A 26,565-nucleotide genomic window follows, 5' to 3' on the forward strand; every position below is an offset into this window, starting at 1 on the left:
GGTGGACAGGGGCTATCACCTTGAAGGTCCAGGTGTTGGTCCTGGCAGCAGTATACAGCTAGGCTTTGGCAGGAAATCATTGGGTGAAGAGGTTCATCTCTTATCAGAGAGCTAGACCAATTCCCTGTTTTTTAATTTTTTTTTTTTTTCCCTGGGATCTCAATCTAGTTCTGGATTCCTTGACAGGACCCCCCCTTTGAACCCTTTTCACAATCTGTTAGGTCCCTGACCCTGACGTTTGCCCGCTAGTGGTCCTATCGTCTGCTCGGAGGGTTAGTGTTCTTCAGGCCTTTTCTGTACGTCCCCCTTATACTCAAGTCTCTTTGAGGACCGGGTGCTCATTTGTACCGATCCTGCCTTTTTGCCCAAAATGGCGAGGTCTTTTCATCTATCGCAGAAATTGTGCTCCCCTCCTTCTGTCCGTCTCCTGGGAATCCCAAGGAGGAGAGACTGCATATGCTAGACGTTACGAGGGCTTTACGGCATTTCATGGAGGTCACAAGGTCTTGAAGAAAGAGCCAGGCATTATTCCTTTGTTTCCAGGGTTCTAAAAGCGAGTTCAGCTTCTAACGGTCCTGTAGCTAGATGGGTCAAGGAAGCAATTAAGGCAGCTTATTTAGCCCAAAACAGGCAGTTTACGCAGGGTATTACAGCTCATTCTACCAGAGCAGTGGCAACCTTCTGGGCCGAGAGAGTGATTGTGCCTTTGGAGCTAATCTGTAAGGCAGCAACCTGGTCCTCTCCTACGACCTTTTTTTAATCCCTATCGATTAGACTTGTCGGCCACCGTGGAATTGACTTTTTGTAGAAGGGTGCTACTGGCTGCTGTTCTTCCCTGGAGGAACACACACACACACACTTTTTTTTAAGATAATTCATGCAATAAAAAGCAAATTAATTAAGTATTTGATACGATAGAAAAACAAAACCTTAATATTTGGTACAGAAACCTTTGTTGCAACAATTACAGGTCAGACGTTTCCGTTAGTTCTTGACCAGATTTGCACATACTGCAGAACTAATTTTGGCCCACTTCACCATACAGATCTTTGGCAGATCTTCATATTTCGGGGCTGATGTTTTTTTCCATCCACATGCTTCATGGTTGGCATGGTGTTCTTGGAGTTGTACTTATCCTTCTTCTTCCTCCAAACACAGCAAGTGAAGTTGATACCAAAAAGTTCTATTTTGGTCTCATCTGACCACATGACCTTCTCCCATGTCTCCTCTGAAGTTCGCCAATGACCCTCTGGTGGATCCAAACAGGTTTGGTTATGTGATGGCGTGAGCAGGGGAACATTGCATGTCCTGCTGGATTTTAATCTATGACGTTGTAGAGTGTTACTAATGTTAATCTTTGAGACTGTGGACCCAGATCTCCTCAGATGATTGACTGGGTCCTTCTGTGTAGTTCTGGGCTGATTTCTGACCTTTCTCAGAATCCTCCTTACCCCGCAAGGCGAGATCTTTCATGGAATCCCATACAGAGTAAGATTAATAGGCCAGAGTCACACTTGCGCGTGCCTTGTGTGTAACTCGCGCGAGTCTCTCATTGAATCACCCGGCATGGACTCGCACTCTCCTGACAGGAGCGGGTCGGTTGCATATATGTCTAGGAAGCTGAGACGCTCCTGTCCGGAGAGTGAGTCCATGTCGGGTGATTCAATGAGAGACTCGTGCGAGTTACACGTGAGGCACTCGCAAGTGTGACTCTGGCCTTATCTTGTGTTTCTTACATTTTCTAATAATTGCACCAATAGTTGTTGCCTTTTCACCAAGCTGCTTGCCTATTGTCCTGGAGCTCATCCCAACCTTGTGCATGTGTACAATTTTGTCCCTGGTGTCATTACAGTTCTTTGGTTTTGTCCATGGTGGAGAGGTTGGAATGCGATTATGTGGACAGGTGTCTTTTATACAGGTAATGAGTTCAAACAGGTGCTATTAATGGGTACAGAGTAGGCAGGCTTCTTAAGGTCCAGTCAAACTAAACAACTTACCAGCGATCCCAACAACAATAGGGATCGCTGGTAAGTTACTAGGAGGTTGCTGGTGAGATGTCACACTGCGACGCTCCAGCTATCCCACCAGCAACCTGACTTGGCAGGGATCGCTGGAGCGTTGCTACACGAGTTGCTGGTGAACTCACCAGCAACCAGTGACCAGCCCCCAGCGCCGCGTGGAAGATGCTGCGCTTGGTAACTAAGGTAAATATCGGGTAACCAACCCGATGTTTACCTTGGTTACCAACGCACGCAGCTACACGTGCAGAGAGCAGGGAGCAGCGCACACTGAGCGCTGGCTCCCTGCTCTCCTAGTTACAGCACACATCGGGTTAATTACCCGATGTGTGCTGCAGCTAAATGTGCACAGAGCAGGGAGCAGCGCACAATGCTTAGCGCTGGCTCCCTGCTCTCCTAGCTACAGCACACATCGGGTTAATTACCCGATGTGTGCTGCAGCTAAATGTGCACAGAGCAGGGAGCAGCGCACAATGCTTAGCGCTGGCTCCCTGCTCTCCTAGCTACAGCACACATCGGGTTAATTAACCCGATTGTGTCCTGCAGCTACATGTGCACAGAGCAGGAGCCGGCACTGACAGTGAGAGCGGCGGAGGCTGGTAACAAAGGTAAATATCGGGTAACCAAGGACAGGGCTTCTTGGTTACCCGATGTTTACTGTGGTTACCAGCCTCCGCAGAAGCCGACTCCTGCTGCCTGCACATTTAGTTGTTGCTGTCTCGCTGTCACACACAGCGATCTGTGCTTCACAGCAGGACAGCAACAACTAAAAAATGGCCCAGGACATTCAGCAACAACCAACGACCTCACAGCAGGGGCCAGGTTGTTGCTGGATGTCACACACAGCGACATCACTAGCAACATCGCTGCTACGTCACAAAAGTTGTTCGTTAGCAGCGATGTTGCTAGCGATGTTGCTTAGTGTGACGGGGCCTTTAAAGAAAAATAACAGGTCTGTCAGAGCCATAATTCTTGCTGGTTGGTGGGTAATCAAATACTTATTTCAGGCAGTAAAATACAAATTAGTTATTTTAAAAATCGGATTTTTTTTTTTTTTATTTTGGAGGGGCTCTGTCTGTTACAGTTGAAGTGTACCTATGATAAAAATTACAGACCTGCCCATTATTTGTATGTGAGAAAACTTGCAAAATCAGTAGTGTATGTATACACACACGCTGTAATATAATCTATAAATATTAGGCTATGTGCGCACGTTGCGTACAGTTCACTGCAGAAATTTCTGCAGCGATCTGAAGAGCACATGTTGTTTTAAATCGCTGCAGAAATGTCCGTAGTGAAGCCGATTCCATGCGCTCTGCCTGCAGCTCCTACCATAGACAGAGCAGGAGCTGCCGGCAAAGCGCACGGAAGAAGTGACATGTCACTTCTTTTTACGCAGCGCTTCGGCAGTAGCCGAAGCGCTGCACTCTAAAACGCCACGTGCGCACGGCCCCTGCACAATCTCCATAGACTGTGCAGGGGACGCAGGACGCATGCAGTTACGCTGCGCTACAAAGCGCAGCGTAACTGCATGTATTTATGCAACGTGCGCACATAGCCTTAGTGTGTATCTGTACAATGAAAGCTCTGCATGCTTTACTTCATTGAAGGTGAGTCATAGAAGCTGATTTAAATGTCACTGTGAATCTTAATTTTTTTTTTATTCCCACATTATCTAATTGTAAAGCATGCTAATTGGAGTATAACGGCACGTCCTGTTTTTTCCCTTCACATGTGTAGACGTGTACACATACTACGTAGGTGCAATAAGACATTCCTGCTGTTAGCAGAGCTGACATCTGATATTTGATAAATGAGATCCTAATGAACAATGGCGAGTCATCCTTTAGACATAATACCCCATATTTAGCAATTTTATTTTTTTTTTCCCCACCTATTTTAGCACATTTTACTGCACAACAACCAGTATTTTGCATACTTATTTATTAAACTGGGCTTCTGCTTGGCCGGAATTTGGACAGTTTTTCAAAAAAGTTCCAAACTTTTTTTTTTGTTTGTTTAAATCTCTGGATTAAAACACTGGTGTAATCTTATTTTATTGCAGTCTGAAAATGTTTCTCAGCATATATGTCCAATGTGACTGTAGGACAAGGGACTCCTGTACTGTCCCTCACACTAGGGGACCCTTGGTTATCCGTGTCTTCAGGACTACCTCTGATGGTGGAGATGTGAGCTTTGTGCCTTGCTATACTCCTAAATAAAGCTAATCTGCCCCCCCCCATCCCTTGCCCCCCCAGATTTACACCATAATAAACCGTAAGAAAAGCAAGTGAAGCAAGGCAGCAACACAAAGACAAAAACGGTTAACCGCAAAACCACTCACAACAATATTGCACAAAACCACCAGTAAGCCTGGGTAAATTTACCTCTCCAGACCAGAATAGACAAGCTATAGGTGGCACTATAAGAAACATGACAACTCTATAAGGCAATCACTTTTCTATGGATATTAAGGGCTGATAAATAATTAATTTTGATCATCAAGAGATGATAATCCGCTAAATATAGCAAAAACATAACTGCTTCTCACAAATCTGAGAGTATGGTGAGAACTTATTACTCCAAATAAGAGAAATGTAAACCTTACTGCCAGGCATATAATTATATACTACCAAACAGGGGCAATAGCCCACTCCATTCCAAGAATGCCTACAAATCAGGACTATTTTTTTTAATATTTTATTAAAATACAAAACATTTTTTTAAAGAGGTTACTGTAAAAGGTACATTTTATTTTTCCACACGCTTTGTCCAACTTTTCCCTTTCCTGACTATACTGCACTATAAGAAAAGTCCAGCCAGCATATATGGGAGGAGAGTGACTATGACTGGTTCTCCGATATCATGTGACTAAAGGAGATTAACAGGCAGACCAGCAGTGATTAACTCTTGCTAGCCTGCCTAGGAACTACAAGTCTTTGAGTCGATGCCAGTCTCCCTGCACTGATCACAGACATCAGAGAAGTTCGAAGGTAAAGTGCGGGAATCTGAAGTTTCAACAGATCCTAACGCTGCCATGACAGTCGGCGATGCTTGCAAAATCCTTCTTGTGACAATATAGTAATAGTGTTTTACCCTCTCCCTTTAAAGATTGACTAAAATAATGCTGCTTTTTGATAATTTATCCTTTTACATTAAAACTTTTTGACAAGCGAATTCTTTTCAGAGGCCCAGTAATATTAATATACTTCCTCTTTCATATGTCTGCTAGGTAAATGGTAAAAGATAAAATTACAAAATGCTAATCATAAAATGTGTAATTGACAGTCTGAAGCCATTGCATACGCTGTACTATTTTTACAGATGTGTAGAAATTTTAAATGATTAAGGACAGTAATGAGTTATTACCAAATGAGACTGTCCTGAATAAGGGAGAATATCTGACCATACACATTAGATAAATGACAGTAATGTATGGCAGGGGGACAGCCTGAATATGTTCTGCTATCTGAGTCGTGGGGGAGGAGGGAAATATTGGGCCTGTTAAAGGAACTTGTCAGGTCCTCAGTGCACCCAGAACCACAAGCAGTTCTGTGTGCATATCTATGTAATCCCTGCCGATCGGTCCCAGCATATAGTAGCATACATAAACCGATCTTTAGAAAAAGTATTTCTAAACATCGTTTGAGATGTTGAAGAGGGCTGTGACTAGTCACAAGGGCGTTAGTTGCCTGGCTAGTTGGCCCACTTTGCATGTTATGATGCTCCTGTGCGCCTGCTAACATGCTTTTCAACAGCCAGCATCATGGCCGTGCAGTACAAAGATGCGCATACATAGGCTTTGTATCCGTCAGTTTCTTTTGACGCTGGGTGTATGTGAAGCGCTTTCAGACACTTACTGCCCATGATCTGAACTCATCGGCACTTTCAATCATGCGCACTACTCATTTCTGAAGCTGGGACACACCTACCCGGCTACTGAGTAGTGCGCATGACTGGAAGTGCGGACGACTTTCGATCATGAGCAGTGAGCCTCTTTGAAGCCAGGACACATACACTCGGCGTCAAAGATGCTGAACAAAAGCTGTGTAATTTTTTTTATTTATTTTTTTTAAATTTTGAAATCCTTACAAAGTGAACAGACCACAGACGTTTCGGTCCTAATAGCTCGGACCTTTATCAATGTGCATGCTGGAGTTCACTTGTGGCTTAGTTTCTTTGACGCTGATAAGGAGCCTGTGGTGTCTACCATTTGTGTCAGGGATCTACAGTGCAAAAGGCTAAGGTATGGTACAAGAAGCTGGCCATGCACATCATAGAGATGGCACTGTATAAACGCCTATGTGCTATCATGATGTGCAGGCCAGACTGGCACTTTCCTTCAGTTCCAGGAGGTAGTGATAAAGTTTCTAATATTTGGAAGTCTGGAAGGAGAGGTCCAAAGTACTTCTGGAACTGAAGGTATCCATATAATACCAGGGCAACATTTCCAGTTGACGTCTCTCAAACTGCAAAGAATAGAAGGTGCCATAAAAAAGTGCTGAGTGTGTCACAGAAGGTGGATAAGAAAATATACCGGCACTTGGTAATGTGACACATGCCCTGACATACCTGACCTGTGCATAAAAGAATGTTTCACAGTCTACCACTCATCCATGGGCTACTAGAGTTATTTCTGACTTGCTCCAATTTATTGTATTCTACAAAACACATATATGCTACCACATTAAAAAAATTCACATAACAAAGAAAGTTCAATTCTAATGTAGGGTCACTTGTGGGCGGTTTCTACTATTTAGGAACGTCAAAGGCTCTGCAAATCTATCATGATGCCCACAGACCATTCCATCAAAGTCTGTCTTCCAACACGTCACTCCTTCCTTACAGAGATTGACAGGGTGTCCAGACATTAGTTTCCCAACACATATGAGGTATTGTTGTACTTGGGAGAAATTGCACAACAAATTTTGGGGTCCATTTTCTCCTGCCAGCCTTGTGAAAATGAAAAAAAAAAAAAAATTGGGGCTAATGCACATTTTTGTGGGAATTTTTTTTTTTTTTTTTTTATTTATTTTTTTTTTCATTTTCACAGTTCAATGTTGTAAAAGTCTGTGAAGATCCTGGGGGTTCAAAGTGCTCAACACACCTTTAAATAAATTCTGTTAGGGGATTAGTTTCCAAAATAGTCATTTGTGGGTAGGTTCCACTGTTTAGGCACCTCAGGGGCTCTCCAAATGCGACATGGCATCCACTAACTATTCCAGCCAATTTTGCTCTTCCAAAGCCACGTGGTGCTCTTTCCCTTCTGAGCCCTGCTGTGCGCTCACATAGTAGGTTTCCACCACATGTGAGGTATCTGTTTACTGTGGATAAATTGCACAACAAATTGTATGGTGTATTTATCCTGTTAACCTTGTGAAAAAAGAAAAAATTTTGAGTTAAAGTAACATTTTTGTGGATAAAAAGTATAATTTTCATTTTTTTTTTCCTTACACATTGCGTTAGCTCCTGTGAAGCACCTAAAGGGGTTTGTAAACTTCCTAATGTAGTTTGAGGGGTGCAGTTTTTAGATTGGTGTCACTTTAGTGTATTTTCTGTCACCTAGGCCTCTCAAATCATTAAAAGAAATCCTTAAAAAAATGGTTTCCATAATTTTGCTGATGTAAAGTAGACATGTGGGAAACGTTATTTATTAACTATTTTGTGTGATATAACTTTCTGGTTTAAGGGCATAAAAATTATAAGTTGTAAAATTGCGAAATTTTCTACATTTTTTTTTTTCTACAATTTTGCCAAATTTCTGATATTTTAGCAACCACAAAAAAATATCTTCCTAAGTTTACCACTATCCTGACGTACAATATGTCACAAAAAAATAATCTCAAAATTACTGGGATCCGTTGGTGTTCTAGAGTTATAGGAAGGTGAAAACAGGCTGGGGTGTGAAGGGGTTAAACGTACTTCTTGTGCCTCTGGCATGCTGAATTTTATTGCTATTTTTTTGGATTGTACAATGTGTTTGCAATGTTGTAGAACAATGATACGTTCTATAATGATACCGTTCCTCCTGTGAAAATGGGAAGCATTCGGAATAAGGTTTTCAGCTTGGAAAATGTGCCTCTTGGCATTGACAGCTCGTAGTTTTATGTAGATAATGATAATCTAATGGAGGCTCTGAGCTGTAGGTAGACTATTTAACAGCCATCATAATGGTTTATTTATATGGCTCATGATGCTGTAAAATTAACTTTCATTACATTCCCTATGTATGTTTTGGTGTAGTGCCTTTGTTTTATTATACCCATTACACAATAAGTAGTTTAGCTTTCTTACCTTAAAGGTGTAAATAAAACATTGCCCAAGGGACTGAATAAGTAAAAAGTAACAAACACTGCCATACTCCCCTACTGACCCCTAGCTAGATCTAGTGTAGACCGCTTATGGTCTTTGTAGAGACACTAAGTGTCATCGTTCCACCAGCTACTGGACCTCTGCGGCCTGTGAGTGGCTGCAGCGGTTAGATAACTACAGCAGTGTCCTCATCAGATGTTTTATGATGATGACACTAGTCGCCAAGTTTATGGACCATCCAAATTGAGATCACTGTGACGTGATTGGATGGATTTTATGCTTTTTGATAAAAAAATGTTGTCTGAGTCCCCCTTTTTGATGTCTAGCAATGGTGGAATTCATGAATTCATTAATCACACTATGCTGATGCACAGCGTATACTGAGTGTATGTTTGAATATTGGCCACAGCATATTTGTGAACCTGTACATTAATACTAAAGGTGCACAGACCCTGCACTGTTTTGTGATGTGCTGGTGAAAATCTCCTGACCGCTGCAGCCAACAAACCACTGGAACCTAACATCACTACCTCTTGTCTATGCAGACAAATGAGCAGCTGGTAGGTGATTTTTGGGCATGTTATATTTTTTTTGTCCCCTGGGCAAAGCGTTATTTTTAACTCACAACCCCTTTAATGCGGTCACTGATCTTTACACCAACTCCCACCTAATACGAGATGTGTATATATGGTAACTATGCCTTCAGGTGACTTTTTAGAATAAGTGTGTGTGTGTGTGTGTGTGTGTGTGTGTGTGTGTGTGTGTGTATACACACACACATAAGGAAAAAAACAATATTTCCCTATTTCCCCTCAGTCTCTCTTAGGTCTCGGCTCACCTGAGCATATAAATCGCTTGAGTGCAATCCGATTAAACAAAAAAGGATTGCACTCAGACGTTATTCAATGAAGCCGTGCATATGTTTTTTCACATCTGTATTGGGCATGAGGAAAAATTTGCAGCATGCAACGGTATATTGTGAGAAACAAAAATTGGATGCCATACAGACCACTAGTACGGCATCTGATTTTTACGGATACATTACAATTCTGTAAGATGGGAAACTGTAAATGGTCCTATAAAAAGATTTAATAAGTGACAAAAAAAGATTGTATACGTACAGCACAAGTGAGAAAAAACTGTCCGTCTTTTCTGGATGAGAATGGTACTGATTTATTTAAAAAACAGTTTTTAACACTTGTGTGACCTAAGCGTGAAGGAGAATCTGTCAGCACAGAATGACTGTTCCAACAGTTACGCAATGCTCCCTTGGTGTGGCCAACCAGTTGAGTGCACCTTCCGAATACTTGTTCTTCACTGCCTCTTCTTTGACAGTTCTGGCTTTATAGAGCCAGAAAAGGCAGAGCTAAAGGTAAAACAAGAAGGTGGGACTGTGCACTTAAATGTTTGATCACGCCAAGGGTGCACAGAGTGCCTGTACTTGATTTAAACAGTCATTCCGAGCTGACAATCTCTTTAATTTGCAGTTAAGCGTGAGCTGGTGGGAGAAGACTAGCTGCTGTAATGTCTCCCATACATATCCCAGCACCCAGATGGATTGCTGCTGAGACATGGAGGAAACTATAGAGCAGTACTGAGCGGTGTAGATGTGAATCCAGTTGTGGCTTAAGGCAAAAGACTTGTTAAAAGATCTGTGCAATCTGATCCTTGCTCTTCTTTCTCTTGCTATGGAGTATAACCTGACCCCTCACTGCATTGGCAGTCTCTTCTCTCTTTAGCAAGATGGATTTATGTTAGGTCTGTAAAACTATAGTTCACTTTTAGCATTCTAATGTTTTTTTTTATTTTTTGTTTAGATTGGCGCCTATGACCAGCAAATATGGGAGAAATCTGTGGAACAAAGGGAAATCAAGGTAACTTGTTGGCTCTTATTTCAGCGTTCACTTTTATACTTTTATCTTTTGATGTACTCAAAGGTCTCTGAACACCTGATGGGAGTTAGTAGTTATCTTTTCTCACTCTACTTATCAAATAAAACTCACTCTACATAATTAATATGCATACTTATTCGTGAACCGTTTTTATGGAAGTTTTCACTACACAAAAGAGCAATCGAAAGATATTGGTAAAAATGCAAGGAACTTAATCAACATGAGGTACTGTAAAAGCAAATATATATGGTACTATGAAATAATTTGTCTATAAATATAAAAATCTATTTAAACCCTTAAAGGGAATCTGTCACCCTTTTGTTTTTTTTATTTATTAATATGGGCAAAACAGGTGGCATAGAGGGGAAATTAACCATACTGTGTGTCTCCTGTATGATGGGCAGTTTTGAAAAAATCCTCTTTTTTTAGATGTTCTATCTTTTGGGCTATGGAGCGTTTGATGCCTGGAAAATAAGCCGGCTTCGGTCTTCAGTATCCCCAATTTCTCCTCCTCTTCAGAGTCCCTATAATGTCAGGTGTGCAGCCAGAAATCCCACACCTGCACATTCTGCATGTCCTGTATTTCTTTGCACTTCCATGGGCACAGTCTTTCATTTTGATGTGTGCAGGTGCCGCAGAGCCACTGTGAAGCAGCAGTAACCCCACAGCGCCTGCGCATATCAAAATTGAAGATTGTGGCCATGGAAGGGAGAAAAAGTATAGGGGGAGAGACAGCATGCAGAATGCACAGGCGTGAGATTTCTGTCCGCACATCTGCCTTTACAGGGACTCTAAGGCTATGTGCCCACTTAGCATATTGTCATGCAGTTATGCTGCGATCTGCACTGCAGTGTAACTGCATGCGTCCTGCGTCCCCAGCACAATCTATGAAGATTATTCAGGAGACGTGCCCACGTGGCATATTAGAACGCAGCGCTTCGCATCCAGGAGGCATATAGTTATGGCTAATTTCACCTCTGTGCCATCTGTATGTCCATATTAATAACTTTAAAAAAAACACGAGTGACAGATTCCCTTTTAAGGACCAAGTAAGTTTCCATTTTTGTGCCTTCTTTTTTCCCTCTCCTTATTCGAAGAGTCATATACGGTAATTTTTTTTTATTCTCCTACTGACAAAGCCATGTGAGGGTTTGTTTTTGTGCCACTAGTTGTACTTTAGCTTTACCCCATCCATTTAATCAGATGTCTTACTTAAAAATGTGAAAAAATGCCAAGTGGTGTGAAATTGCAAAATGATGCAATTTCACAATTTTGTGGATTTTTTTTGGATTTTGTTCAATGTTCATTCTGCAGTAAAAATAACCTAGAAATATGATTTTACAAGTCAGTATGTTTATGACAATACCAAATTTGTTTCCAGTAAATATATATAATTTTTTATTTATTTATTTTTTTTTTTGCTTCAATTGTGTAAAAAAAACAAAACATAACTTTTTATAATAGAAACAAAAATTAGCGTGCGTCGCCATTTTCCAAAACCATTTTTAGATTATAATTTTTTTCTTTCATCCATGACAGCACCACAGGGAGAGGTGATCCACCCATCAAAGGCAGAAAACTGACTGGATAAAAGGGCGGTACTTCTCCCACATAGTTTGTTTCCTGTCTCTGACGAGGGAATCTTCATGTGGATATTGGACAGTATGGACGAATGAAGATGAGAGGATTTAGACAGGCCTGGCTGGTCGATTTGATGCAGCGGCTCCATCTCTGCTGCAGCTAGTGCAAGGGTACTGTAAGCACTACTGTGGGTCCAGGGGGACTTGACTGGTGGGCGAACGCAAGTTACGGCACCATTCTCTATGTTCAGCTGGCTGCTGCACTTTCCAGGGAGGCGCAGCCTGATGACCAGTTCACCGGTGAGATTTGACCCGTAGGCAGTTGTTTTTGTTTTTTTCATTTCTGGGTTAGGCCCGCAAGAGGCATTAACGGAGGGATGACCTGTGTCTGTCAGGTTCCTCTTTTAAAAACTGGTTAGACAGCTGACTAAGCAGGTTCTTTTGAATCTTTAGTCCCTCCAGTTGTAGAGGAGCAGCAATAGCAGAAGTTCCAGTAGGAGCAATGGAAGCTGAAGCAACATCAGTGGCAGTGGTATTCGCTTTGATGGACGTCATGCTACCAGGAGTGACAGTAGGACTAGTTGGCAAAGCCACAGCTACAATAAGGTGGATCTTGATCTTAATAGAATAAATGAATCTACAACCTTTAGAGGGGATCTGTGAGGCGATATTCCTCCTCCAAATCCAATACTCTTGATGGCTTCTGAGATCCTAAGTGATCTTCGTTAAAGTTTTAGTTTTATAATAGGGTTTCTGTTGTAATTTTATTGTCAGGGAAAACCTAGAAGAATGATAGCCCAGTACTTGGCAGAAAAGACTTTGTCAATCCTGTATTCAACACACTGTGAAGAATCCACTAACTTCGCCTCAGAATTAAGATCCATCATTTTGGCCAACAATTCCTTAAAATCCCTAGTTCACGTGGAGGAAGAATGGGGTATGAAACTTAGGAAGTCTAGGAGATCATCCCCACACTTGGACGAATCCGACAGGTTAGAGGGTGAAGTGTCTTCAGAATCCTTTTCTTCTACTTCATTGTTGGATAGTGGTACAGGAGGGCGTCACTGTTTTTCATGTAGGAGATACAGAGAAATTAGAAAAGGCATTTAGATCCACAATGGGTATATTGTTGAGCAGAAAGTCCAAAAATCTGTCCAGGATGTCATGTTTAGGGGCCTAGAACAAAGGAAGCTAAGTTTTTTTTTTCCTGTTAATGAAAAGATCCAAGCCTTTGTCAGAATGGAAGAAATCTGAAAAGAGAGGTTGTTTACCTTCATCATTTATGAGGAAAAATCAATAATCAACTTGTGGAGCCTGAACAGATTCCTAAAAGTCCAGACATTAAATATTTAATCTGTGAGATCAACCATAAAGATGCTTTTTCCAAACTGTCATTTGGTGGTCTTGGATCTGAAGGATGTGTATTATTACGTGCCAATACATGTGGAATACCAGATGTTCCTCAGGGTGGCCTTAACCATAAAAGGAGACATCAAGCACTTCCAGTACAGAGCCCTTCCATTCGGACTGGCAAGTGGCCTCTTAATCCAATTAGTTTTTTATTGAAAACACGGCAGATACAAAATCATACATGGTAATTTAAGAGAACAATTGTCAACTGCCCGCACATGAGGGCTCCATACATTAATATACTCCGAGACAATCCAGTTACAATTCCTCTGCCTTACACTTTAACCACACAACAACATGGGGAGGGAGGAGAGGGGAGGAAAGATCGGGACTTCATTCAAGTAAGGGGGAACAAGAACAAAGGCGGAGGGGAAGAAGGTAGGGTTGGGGGGGAATTGGGGGGGGGGGGGGGTTAGTAGGGGTACAGGGTTAGATGCCTGCCTGCATTACCAACCCCAGTCCACCAGCCGGGGCCATCAACTCCTCCTAGGTTTCTCTCATAAACTGCTGCCTCAGTCAGGGTCTCAATGCTTTAGCCCCCTGGCTACCAAGCCAGGGCTATAATTCCATCGGCTCTATCTCAACTAGGTGCTCTTTGCCCGGGGAATAGTTGTGTTAATAGGTGTTGCATGGCTGGATGACAGCCAGGGTTCCCATATTGTAAGAATTCTAGTTTTTTTTTTTAGGGAGTGGGCAAGGCAGTATGCATATTGGCATTGTTGGTCGATCCTACTATATAACTCGGCTCCAGAGGGAGCTTCAGTGGCCTTCCACGAATGGCTCAGACACTGTCTGGCAGCTATTAGAATTTGCACAATCAGTCCCCTAAAATTCTGCGGGTACGAGTCTATGCCCAAATTCAGAACTGCCAGCCCTGGGTTGGGGTTGGTGTGCACACCTGTTATTTCACTAATGAGTCTGAAAACTGCTATCCAAAAAGGTTGGACCCTCGGACAGTGCCACCAACAGTGTCCCAGTGATCCCCTCTGGTGGCAGCCCTTCCAACAGAGCGGTGAGTAGTTGGGAATGTAATGCACCAATTTTGCCGGCGTATGGTACCAACGTAGATGCACCTTTTTCAGCTGTTCCAAATGGTTAATGCATTTTGAGGATCTTTGCACCCACTGTGTCGCAGTATGCCACGCCGAGGGGGAGGTGTTAATGCCTAAATCTGATTCCCATTTAGTCATGTATGGGAGCTTTTGCTCGTCAGAGGGGTTGTTCAACCATTTGTAGGTTAAAGAGATTCCCGGTTGCCTCATTAGTTTTTTAAACAATAGTGCCTTAACAGTGGGTAAGGTCGGGTTTGATCCCGGGGAGAATTTTGTGCTTAGAAAATGGCGAATCTGCAGGTGTTGATAAAAACACCCCTTTAGGGAGGGGTGCTCCCGAAGTATATCGTTGAAGGGCCTAATCTCTGCACCATCGTAAAAGTCCGCCAAAACTCCAAAACCCGCTGCTTCCCATCTACTCAAATTTGTATATGGAATGTGGGATTCTATTGCTCTGAGCGAAATTTCTGACAGCGGGATCTGGATCTTAGGGATCATCTCACTGCGCCATATGGCTATCGATGCTGTCATAGTAGGGAGACACAGGGTGGACCTAGTACGTTTTAGATATTCCACCTCCATCAGTTTCCTCGTCGAACCCTGGTCTGTCAGAGAGTTCTCAAGTTGAACCCACCTATGGGAGATCTCCGTGTTCCACCATTCTTTGAGTGATTCTATAAGAGAAGCTTTATAATGGGCCATCACATTAGGCGTACCCAGACCTCCCATTCCGTATGGCAGATGCATAATCTTACTAGCAACTCTAGCTCTTTTATTACCCCAAATAAACTTATTGGTCATCGACTGCAGTTTTATCAAATATCTATATGGAATTTTAAGAGGGAGACACCTAAACATATACAGCAGCTTAGGAAGGAACGTCATCTTAAAGGATTGAATTCTCGCCATCCAAGATAGCGACAACTTCTCATACCTGCCTAGAGCCGCAAGTGGCCTCTTAGATTGACGGCTCACCTTAAGAAAGAAAGATGCGCTAATAGTCCCATATCTGGATGACTTCCTAATGGTAGGCAGGTCGGTTCATTGCTGCAATGCTCAATTAGAAAAGGTAAACAAGATTTCAAGGATAATTACCACAGATGCAAAGGAATAGGGAGCCCATTTAGGGAATCACCTGGTCCAAGGAGTATGAACAGGGGAAGAAAAGTCTGTTTATTTGAACATGAAGGAGTTGCTAGTGGTAGAATATGCCAGAAAGAAGCTCCTATTCTCCTAGCAGTGTCACCATGTAAGAATCCTCTCAGACAATCGGGTAATATGTCCTATGTAAATTATCAGGGAGGAACTCTGTCCAATTCTTTGATGGTGACAAATGAGATATTTCATATGATAGAGATCCATCTCTTTCCTCTAACAGCTTTACATATAAAAGGAAAAGCGAACTGCAGGGTGGCTGCTTTGTGCCGCAATTGGCTAAAGCAGGGAGAATGGGCATTGAACAAATCAATTGTGAACATGTGGTGATTGTCAAACATAGAACTATTCGCAAGCAGGCAAACCAGAAATGTGGAAAAATGTTGTTCTCCGAATCCCAGGGAAAATGCTCAGGTAATGGATGCTTTCCTGTTTAGACGAAGTTACGATCTAGCATATGCCTTTCCACCAGTGATTTCTAATTCCAGCAGTCCTAAGGAAGATCAGGGAAGACAGGGCAAAAGTCATCCAGATAGCACCCTTCTTGCCCAAGGGGCCATGGTATTCCTGGTTGAGAGTGATGTCAGTTACTGAACCATGGTACTACTGGAAGTTCGAGATCTTCCCTCCCAGGGGCCGATTCTGCATCCTCAAGCAGCCAACCTACTTTTAACAGCAATGGAACTTGAGAGGTTGCTGTTAAGAGATAGAGGGTATTCGTCTAACTTAATTTCTACCCTGCTCCAGAGTAGGAAGGCAGTCAACCTGAAGATCAATGGTAAGACCTGAAGAAAATTCCTAGCCACTTCAGGAGCAAAGATGGGAGACTGTGTACCAGTTAGTTCTTTTTTTAAAGATCCTTCAAAAGGGTCTAGAACAGGGACTCTCCACTTGAAGCCTCAAAGTTTAGGTATTGGTTCTAGGGGCCCTTTACAATTGTGGCATGGCAGGTTTGGCCATTGGGTTTCCCATTTTGTTAAAGCTTGCTCTAGGTTGAGATCAATTCCTAGACAAAATTTAACTCTCTGGGATTTACTCTAGTTCTGGCGGCCCTAACATATTCTCCTTTTGAACCTATAGACTATCTGTTAAGATTCTGTTGCTAAAAACAGTCCTTCTTGTGGCTTTAACATCAGCTTGCAGGGTTAGCAACATGCAGGCCTTGTCAGTAGGTCTTCACTCAGTTCTTGGAAGATAATAATTTTAAAGCCTGTTCTGGTTTATTTCCCTAAAATAGCTTCCAGACTCCATAGGACTCAAGAATTAATTCTTACATCTTTTTGTGCTAATACCAAAAATCAAAAAGAGAAACTTCATACACTATCTGATCTAAAAGTATTCAATTAGACATCTTTTGACAGAGTCCTGGTGAAAAGAGATCCTTATTTGTCTCTTTTCAAGGTTCTACAAAAGGGCTTAAAGCATCTAAATGTACATTAGCTAGATGGATTAGGGATGCCATCAGTTTAGCTTATTCCATGACTGGTAGTGTTATTCCAGAATGGCTAAAGGCTCACTCCACGAGAGCCATGGCAACCTCTTGCGCGGAGAGTTTTGATGTGTCCATTGAGCAGATTTGCAAGGCAGCTACATGGTCCTCATCTCTACTTTTTATAGACCATTTATGCTGGACTTGACCTCCTCTTCTGAAAAGCGTACTGCAGACTGTGGTTCCTCCCTGAATACTTATTTCTGTGTCGCTGTCATGGGTGAGAGAAAAAGATCTAATTACTTTACTGGTAATGAGATTTTTCAGAACCCATAACCCTTATATTCACTCCTGTCAATTGTATGAGTGAACACCATTTCATTTCTGGTGTAAGGTCACTTCGTGCTTAAGGGAAATACAAGGTGTTGTTTACTGTTGTTCCTTTGGAGGTCCTCTTGTGCTCTGTAATCCAGCTGATGTATGTAAGATGCAGCCCTTTTATCCTGTAAGTTTCCCGTCCTTGAAGGACGGATCCACTCCCGCCGTGGTGCTGTCATAGCTTCTGAAAAATCTCATTACCGGTAAGTAATTACTTCTTTTTAGTTTATGGATCCATGTGAAGAGTTAATTTTTGTGTGGTTATCTGATGTTTTTATTGATACTATTTTGGGGTATATACAGCGCCTCAATAGCTTCTTAATGCATTTATTTATTTATTAATTTTTTATTTTTCTGTGTGGCAGTGCGGCAACCAAAAAACTATAATTCTGGTGTGTTTTATTTTATTTTTTCTCTTTACAGTTTTCACAGATTGGGTTAATTAATTTTATTTTCATAAATGAAACTTATGAACACATTGATACCACATTGTCTTTTTTTTTTACATTTCTTTATTGTTAAGCTTTCCCAGAAAAATGCTCAAGCCCCTGATTGACTTCCACTATACTCAGCTACTAGAGTCATCCTCATCTGCGCATCCAACTGCTCGATATGATTACCGAACATGGTAGTAGTGCTTGCTCCTCGCCAATAGTAACCTATCAGTTCCCTGCATTTGTGTCATAGGAAAGCTGATGAGTGGGATCGCGGCACTTAAATGCTGCTGTCAATGGTTGAAAGCATCATTTGAAAGGTTAACAGCAGCTATTAGGTTTGGTCAATGTTTCATCAATTTTTTTTTTTTTTTTTTAACTGAGTGTTGTCCAGTTTGTTTTTTTTTCACAGACCCTTAGGCTAAGTTCACACTTCCGTTGTTTTGCATCAGTCACAATCCGTCGCCTAGAGGAATTACGGTATCCTGCAAAATATTTTGCAGGAATCCTGTTTTTCCCCATAGACTTCTATTAGTGACGGATTGTGACTGATGATGCTGTGTTGCATCCGCTGCGTCACGGTCAGTCGTTTTTTTAACTGACCGCCGGGCGGGAGCAACGCAGCCTGTAACGTTTTTTGAGCAGTGCGATCCGTAGGATTTTGCTGCGCATGCTCTCTGGCTTCCCGCCCCCGTAACCAGGATAAACATCGGGTAACCAAGCAATGCGCTTTGGTTAGTTACCCGATATTTACAGTGGTTACGGGTGCAGGGAGCCAGCGCTAAGCGGCGTATGCTGGTATCCAAGATAAATATCGGGTAACCAAGCAAAAAGTGCTTTGCTTTTAGTTACCCGATATTTACCCTGGATACAGTGTGCAAGGAGGCCGACACTTCACCACTCGGCTCCGCCCCCTCCCGCACTCCGCATGTGTACACACACACACACACACACACACACACACACACACACACACACACACACACACACACACACTCACACTCGCTTGTCCCCAGCCCTGCAGTCCCTGCGGCACTGACGTCCTCAGCTCCACGGCCCCGCTCGGCTCCACCCCCTCGCGCTCCGCCCCCTCCCGCACTCCGCATGTACACACGCATGTAGACACACACTCACTCACTCACTCACTCACCTGTCCCCAGCCATACAGACCGCGGCACTGACGTCCTCAGCTCCGCCCCTCGCACACAACGGAGTCCGACAAATTATTTTCTTTGTCACTGTTGTCATCCGTTGTACAACGCATCAGTCACATGTGTCAAGCAACGCATGTGACTGATGCAAAACAACGGAAGTGTGAACTTAGCCTTAGACTTTAATTGCTGAATTTGATCTGACACTTGGATTAATATTGGACTTATCTCTGCAATTTTTCACTGACCACTCAGTCTGCAACAAATCTGGGACTTGTACCTGTGACAGTCTATAGGGCTGTTAACAAGTGCTATCTGTGAGAGCACTGAGCGCACATGTACCTGAAAAACTGATGTGTGAATGAGCCCTAAGTTGTGATCAGGTACAGTCTGCGGTAGAGCTGACCGCTGTACCCACTTTATACAATGTATAGTAGTAACAGCCTTTATCATGAACCTTGTAATTCATTTTTGATGGTATTTTTTTATGATTATATACAGTTCATTAGATTGGTAAGTAGTACAGACCTGCATAGTGTGAATTTTGTGGTGTCTAACTGGAAATGGTTTGGAACCATATCACTATTACCGTACTACCTCAATATCATAACTGCTATCCTGTTATTGTATTTTTGTGCTTCTAATACTTTCTGCAGTTTGTTCTCTAATGTGTGGATACCTATGGGAATAAATTTAAAGGATACCTATCAGGACATCTCTCTTTGTATATAAGGAGTGACCTGCCATTCAAGCAGATGTTTGTTTTTTTGGCCAAGTCTGTCCCAGCTTCATTCTGCCATTGGTTCAGACAGCAGAAGTCTCCTGACTGGTTTCCTTTAAATATTCTCACTGTGTTTGGTTAATTGCATGATATCCTACAGTAACATTAAATAATAATCAAGCAGAATCTTGCCTCATTTCTTAATTAAAACTACTCTGAGATGTCTAGGTTAGAGGTACCCAAACTACAGTATGTTTAAAAACCATTGTCCAGTGAAAACAAGTTGACCTTTCCCCAGGATTAGTGATAACTTGCTGATAGGCGGGTGTTCGACCGTGGGACCTGCTTGGAATTTAGATACCGACCTTTCTTCCCATTCCAAAATGGAGCAGCAAGTCTGATACCCAACCTCTGCTCCATAGTGCCAAAAAAAGCCAAGTGCAGTGATCAACAACCAACTGGGAATGAATGAAGAGATGGTTGAACTTGTACAATGCTGTTCCATTCTAATATGAAAAAAGTTCCCTGTTCTGCCAACCACTGTGGTCCCTACGCTTGGACCGCCACCAATCAATAAATTATCACCTTTCCTGTTGACATGTACTAACTTGTTTTCCATGGACAACCTCTTTAAAGGGAACTAATAACCAGGATTTTCGGATATGACCTAAAGCCAGTGCTATACTGGCTTTATAAGGCTGATTCTATACATACCTGTAGTGGTCAGCTCTGATGTATAGGTTTTAAAAACCAAGAAAGTAAAGTTTATAAAATCATCAGCTTCTTGAATGACTGCAGCTGAGAATCAGATAATATCTGGGAGGGGGGGTAATTCATTATCACCTCCCCCTGTTAGAATTAGCATAAGTATTATACCATTGATTTAAATTTTGACTTGCAGGACCTGTGTGAGGTCATACCCATGTGACTAGAAGGGGCGGGGGCCTCAGCCAACAAAGCTGATACCAGGAAGCAACAGGGGGGAGGGGATAATTATAAATGTTATCTGATCCTCCGCTGCTGTCACTCAAGAAGCTGATGATTTTATAAACTTTACTTTCTTGGCTTTCAAAACCTATAAGTCCGAGCTGACCACTACAGGTATGTATAGAATCAGCCTGATAATGCCAGCACTGGCTTTAGGTTATATACGAAAATCCTGGTGATTGGTTCCCTTTAAGCCAGGATTCCGGATGTTGAGGATGACACTGACCAGAATTTCTGATTCTGAATTTCCTAAGCAGCATTGCCTTGTGTCATGTATTCCATTCATGACAGATCTAGTGTACTGGCCTCCCATTCTGGTTCCGGGCTTCTACATTGGTTACCTCTGATCTAGGTCTTATTTGGTTATATATTAGCATTACTTTAGACTTACTAACTGTAGTTTCCATGCACATTAAAAGAGAATGTCCACAAGCCGATGTGTTGTACGCAGCATGGCTTTTTCTCCACAATGCATGATGTTTATAGAGGACCTGGCAATTTCAGATCTCTATTATATATAGATATATAGTCCTGACCGAAAGTGTTGGCACCCTTGAAATTGTTCCAGAAAATGAAGTATTTCTCCCAAAAAATTAAATGCAAACATGTTTGTTTTTTTGTTGTTCTAATACACACAAAGGAAATAAAAAAAGGGGGCAAATTAGACATCATTTCACATATACTCAAAAAATTGGCAGACAAAATTGTTGGCACCTTCAACTCAATATTTTGATGCACACCCTTAGGAATAAATAGCTGCAATCGCTTCCTATAACCATCAATAAGCTTCTTACACCCCTCAACTGTAATTTTGGACCACTCTTCTTTTGCAAGCTGCTCCAGGTCTCATATTTGAAGGGTGCATTCTCCCAATATCAATTTTAAGATCTCTCCACAGGAGTTCAATGGGATTTCGATCCGGACTCATTGTTGCCACTTGAGAACTTTCCAGCGCTTTGTTTCCATCCATTCTGGATGCTTCTTGAAGTATGTTTGGGGTCATTGTTTTGCTGGCAGACCCATGACACAAACCCAGCCTTCTGACACTGGACACTGCATGGTGACCCAAAATCCTTTAGTAATCTTCAGATTTCATCATCCCTTGCACACACTCAAGGCATCTAGTGCTAGAGGCAGCGAAACAAGCATAAAATATATTTTGAGACTCCATCATATTTGCCTGTAGGTACTGTGTATCTTTCTTTGTAGGTATCATTCCATTTTAGTTAACAGAATGATTTGCTTTACCAAAAAATCTCTATCTTGGTTTCATCTATCCACAAGACTCTTTCCCAGAATGATTCTATCTTTATGTCTGTCAGCAGTGGGTTCCACCTTGGTCTCCGGCTGTAGCATTTATTTTCATTCAAATGTCAATGGATAGTTCCCACTGACACTGATGTACATTGAGCTGGCAAGACAGCTTGAATTTCTTTGGAACTTGATTGTGGCTGTTTATTCACCAACCTGACTATCCTGTGTTGCAACCTTTCATCAATTTTTCTCTTCCATCCAACTCCAGGGGGATTAGCAACAGTGCCATGGGTTGTAAACATCTTATGTTGCGCACCCGTGGACAAAAGAACATAAAGTTGTGTAGAGATGGACTCGTAACCTTTTAGATTATTGATATTTTTCAACAATTTTGGTTCTCACATCCTCAGTCAATTCTCTTTTCCTCTTTCTGTTCTCCATGCTTAATGCGGCACACACAATGCAAAGAGTGAGTCAATGTCCCTCCCTTTTTATCTGGTGTCAGGTGTGATTTTCTTATTGCCCACAACTGTAAAGCTGGGTTCACACATAGCGACAACGACGTCGCTGTTACGTCACCATTTTTTGTGACACAACAGCGACCTTGTAAGTCGCTGTTATGATCGCTGCGTCAAACACAGCAGACGCAGCAGCGATCATAACGACATGCGTCGCTGTGCTATATGTGCAGAGAGCAGGGAGCCGTGCACACTGCTTAGCGCTGGCTCCCTGCACTCCTAGCTACAGTACACATCTGGTTAATTAACCGATGTGTACTGCAGCTATATGTGCAGGGAGCCAGCACTAAGCAGTGTGCGTGGCTCCCTGTACTCCTAGCTACAATACACATCGGGTTAATTACCCGATATGTACTGCAGCTACATGTGCAGAGAGCCAGGACTGACAGCGAGAGCGGCGAACGCTGGTAACGAAGGTAAATATCGGGTAACCAGGGAAAGGTCTTCCCTTGGTTACCCGATGTTTACCGTGGTTACAGCTTACCGCAGCTGCCAGATGCCAGCTCCTGCTCCCTGTTTGCGTCATTTCGTCGCTCTCTCGCTGTCACACACAGCGATGTGTGCGTCACAGCGGTAGAGCGACGACCAAAAAATGAAGCTGGACATTCAGCAACAAGCGACGACCTCACAGCAGGGGCCAGCTCGTTGCTGGATGTCACACACAGCGACAGCGATGGGACGTCGCTGCAACGTCACAGAAAATGGTGACGTAGCAGCGACGTTGTTGTCGTCGTCGCTGTGTGTGACACCACCTTTACTTGTCACAGGTGAGTTTGAATGAGCATAATATGCTTGAAGAAAATTTGTTTACCCACAATTTTGGAAAGGTACCAACAAATTTGTCCTGCCCATTTTTGGGGTTTTGTTTGAAATTCTGTCCAATTTTTTCCTTTTTTCTCCTTTTTTTTTTTTTTTATTTGCGTTGTTCCAATACACACATAGGAAATAAACACGTGTATGATGAAATGTGAAATTTCAATAATTTTCTGGCAGAAATACTTCATTTTCTGGATCAATTTCAAGGCTGCTAATACCTTTGGCCATGACTCTATTCTCACCCAGATGTATGCACTACACATATAAATATCAGCAATGTGTATAGTGTTTATTTACAGTAATATAAATTTATCGTGTTTTGTATACTGTTACATAGTATATTCACTATGTCAAATGAATGTAAAATATCAACTTTAGCCGTAGGTTGGTAAAAATGTCCAGAATCGCGCATGCTGACTGTGCAATGTTGTACATCATCTGTTTAGCACATTTTGGAATTATAAGGGTCTAAGAATGAATTTGAAAAAATATAATGATATTAAGTTTGTTTTTCAGCTGCCATGGTATATAAATGTAATGTACTGTTTATGACCTTTTTCTGCTAATAGAAAATCTAGATGCAGTTAGTGTATGTGCATACATACACTTTGATTTCCTTGGGGGGGGGGGGTGCTTTAATAGTTCTTGATCATCTTTAGCAAAAAATAAGTAGAAATTAATAGAAACATTTTAAATCCCTTAAAAACTGTTTTTGATTGATTGCCCCTTCTGTGCAATGTTCATCCTGCCCTTTCTGGTTCCTGGAATAGAACTATAAAACGTCACAAATACTGTCTAGCAAAACAGTAGGCTGGAAGAAAGGATTGAGGTGTCGTAACGCTCTATGATAATTTGGGTCAGTGGAAAGCTGCTGACAACTCCTCTGAATGTTGTGCCAACTACGAACACCAAACATATGATTAATCCGTGGTCCTTTGCATGTAGCTCCTTAGCCGTTAGCTGGCTCCAGGGATTCCATTGAGCTAGGAGAGTCCTATTACTTAAAGGGGTGTTCATATCCTCAATCTTTAGTAGCTCTTCTGCTTCCTGGACCTTTGGTGCCAGGTAATGGTGCGCTCCTGAAGGGTGACAGATGAGACAAGCGCTGATTCACACTGAGCTCTCTCTCAGGCTAATGGCAGAGTCGGCTTTGTCTCTGCAGCATGGGAGAAGTTCCGGGTGGTCTGACTAGCTTCAGAACAGCTCAGACAGGCTCTAAAGCGTAGAGCCTGCAATTGGTGCTTGTATTTTACCTAGGTAACCAGCCACTCGGAGACATCAGGGTGGCTGGTAACCCAGGCAACGAGCGATACACTGTAGATCTCTAATTATCTCGCCATACTTCAGAACTTAGTGAAGTCTTTGAGAGGTAAATTGCAGAGTTGCTTTTTATGCTTTTAAAAACTTGATACACCTTTTCTAAAAAAAAAAAAAGCACTTCTAGAAATGTTAAATTGCTTACTTTCTCATTTAGCTTCCGAATTGGATTTCCATTTTTTTTTCCAGCCTTGTTGTAACTTTGTTACAAGAGCTGTACCCTAACTTCCAAAATCCTATCCCTGTTGTGTGTACACAGAACACCAGTTTTCTTATGCATTCCTGAGAGTTGCCTCAAGGTTGTTAGGGAACTGCATAGAAAAACTGACTTCTGTGTGATATTTTTTTTTTTTTGTTCTCCTCCTAGCATTCGTATACTGTACTATCTGTATGACCTGCATATACCATTCGTATGACGTACGTTTTTCTTTTTTTTTTTTTCCCCCCGACAGCTATATTCTACAATCATTTACAGGGCCATTTACATTGTCCTGCACTACAAAATTAATAAAGCATCTTTAAAAAAAAGAGCATACAGATGTTCCATGTTACGTCCGATTGATGCCCATATACTTTTAGTTTAAGGGGTTTCACCATGAATATGTCATCACTTATGAATAGGATAGGGGATAACCTATTGATCGCTGGGTATCTTACTTTTGGGAACTCACTGGTCCTTAGGACGGGAGTCTGCAGAACACGTTTAATGTCAGCTTTGGCCCCTGGACTGTCCGAATATGTTGCATTTATAAGCACCTCCCGACGTCCAAAGCAGGTGATGTTGAGAGAAAGGAGGAGGGTCTTTTTGAATCTTTCTGCTCCCAGGGGAGGTTAGTGTCCCGCAGTTGTCTGGCAGTGGCTGACTCCCCTATTCAGACCAGAAGCCATTCTGACTGAGGCGACCGTGTAGCTGTAAAGTGGCGATGGGGCATCCTGCCCAGAGCCACCTGATGTGTATGGCCAGCCGACACGCCAAACTCAGTTACTACAGATACAAATATTTATGTCCGTCTAGACTGAAATGACTGAATTAATTTTGTTTTTCTCTTTATTTGGGCAGGGTTTAAGAAACAAGCCAAAGAAAACTGGGCACGTTAAGCCAGACCTCATTGATGTGGATCTTGTGAGAGGTATAGTATTTTACCGTGATTATAATTCTCCTTCTACAAGGCGATTGTGTTACTATTAGCTGCTTAAATTACTACAAGTTCACAATGGAAAAAGATGTCAAGCAAGTTCACGCTAATAGCAGGCTTTCACAACCCGGCGGGTGGCATGATGCCTCGCATGCTCCGCTTGTCCTATTGTTTAGAGGTGCTAGCACTTGTAAGATACTGCCTGTCATAATTTGTCATCTCCATAAATATCCGGAGTGAATTCAGTCTTCAGAGATGGGTGTGATACACTGCAAAGACTCAATACTCACATGAAATGACATATTCAGCGAAATAATCATTTGGAGATGTGACTTTCACCAAGCAGAAGAGAATTGAAGCACGTTATCTGCTTTTTTGATAGTGATTGCGCGTATAATTGCATAGCTGGCATAGAACACATTACATACCACTGAGTATTTCCAAGCTTGGCTTTTCCCGGTCATAGATAGAAATGCAGATAGTTTTTATGTACACACTTCTATAGAACTGTATATTCCTTGGATAATTAACTTGTCATTAGGTGAAGACTTCACTAGGTATTCAGTTTATATTTAGGACACACCAATAGTTTAGTATGACAATATTACTTTAATGCATGAATTGTGTAACTTTAATAAATGTTAAAGTTGTTCTAGGGTTATTCCCAAAAATGTGGGCTCAGCTTTTTGTGCATACGAAATTAATTGTGTACCAATACAGCCTATTTTAAATTCTGCACGGATTTGCAGATTTTTCGGCCCCCTCCCCCAATTGGTGACCTCTTCCAAGGTTTACTCTCCTTTTTGTTGCTACTGGATTCATCAAACATGTTCAGATGCTCATCATGACCCTGTCTAAAGAAATATCTGACCTCTGGGTTGTGGCCCAGTTAACTATGCAATGCCGAAGAGCCCACTCATTGCTGCATTTTCACCTAAAGACTCGCTCTAATTCATGAAAAACAGATGCACCTATGACCCTGTCTAATAAAATATCCCTGAAACT

General features: G+C 42.1%; 1 protein-coding gene across 4 annotated transcripts in view; it reads left to right on the forward strand.

The window, feature by feature from the left end:
- Positions 1-26,565, forward strand: part of PHTF2 (putative homeodomain transcription factor 2) — a 194,161-nt gene that overhangs the window by 72,416 nt on the left and 95,180 nt on the right. For all 4 annotated transcript variants that reach the window (XM_075345200.1, XM_075345198.1, XM_075345201.1 and 1 more), the window contains exons 3-4: positions 10,148-10,204; positions 25,485-25,554. In XM_075345200.1, the coding sequence (XP_075201315.1) occupies positions 10,148-10,204; positions 25,485-25,554 (127 nt within the window). The remainder of the gene's footprint in view (positions 1-10,147; positions 10,205-25,484; positions 25,555-26,565) is intronic.

Source organism: Anomaloglossus baeobatrachus, chromosome 4 (genome assembly GCF_048569485.1).
Source record: "Anomaloglossus baeobatrachus isolate aAnoBae1 chromosome 4, aAnoBae1.hap1, whole genome shotgun sequence".
In the NCBI taxonomy this organism is placed as follows: Eukaryota; Metazoa; Chordata; class Amphibia; order Anura; family Aromobatidae; genus Anomaloglossus; species Anomaloglossus baeobatrachus.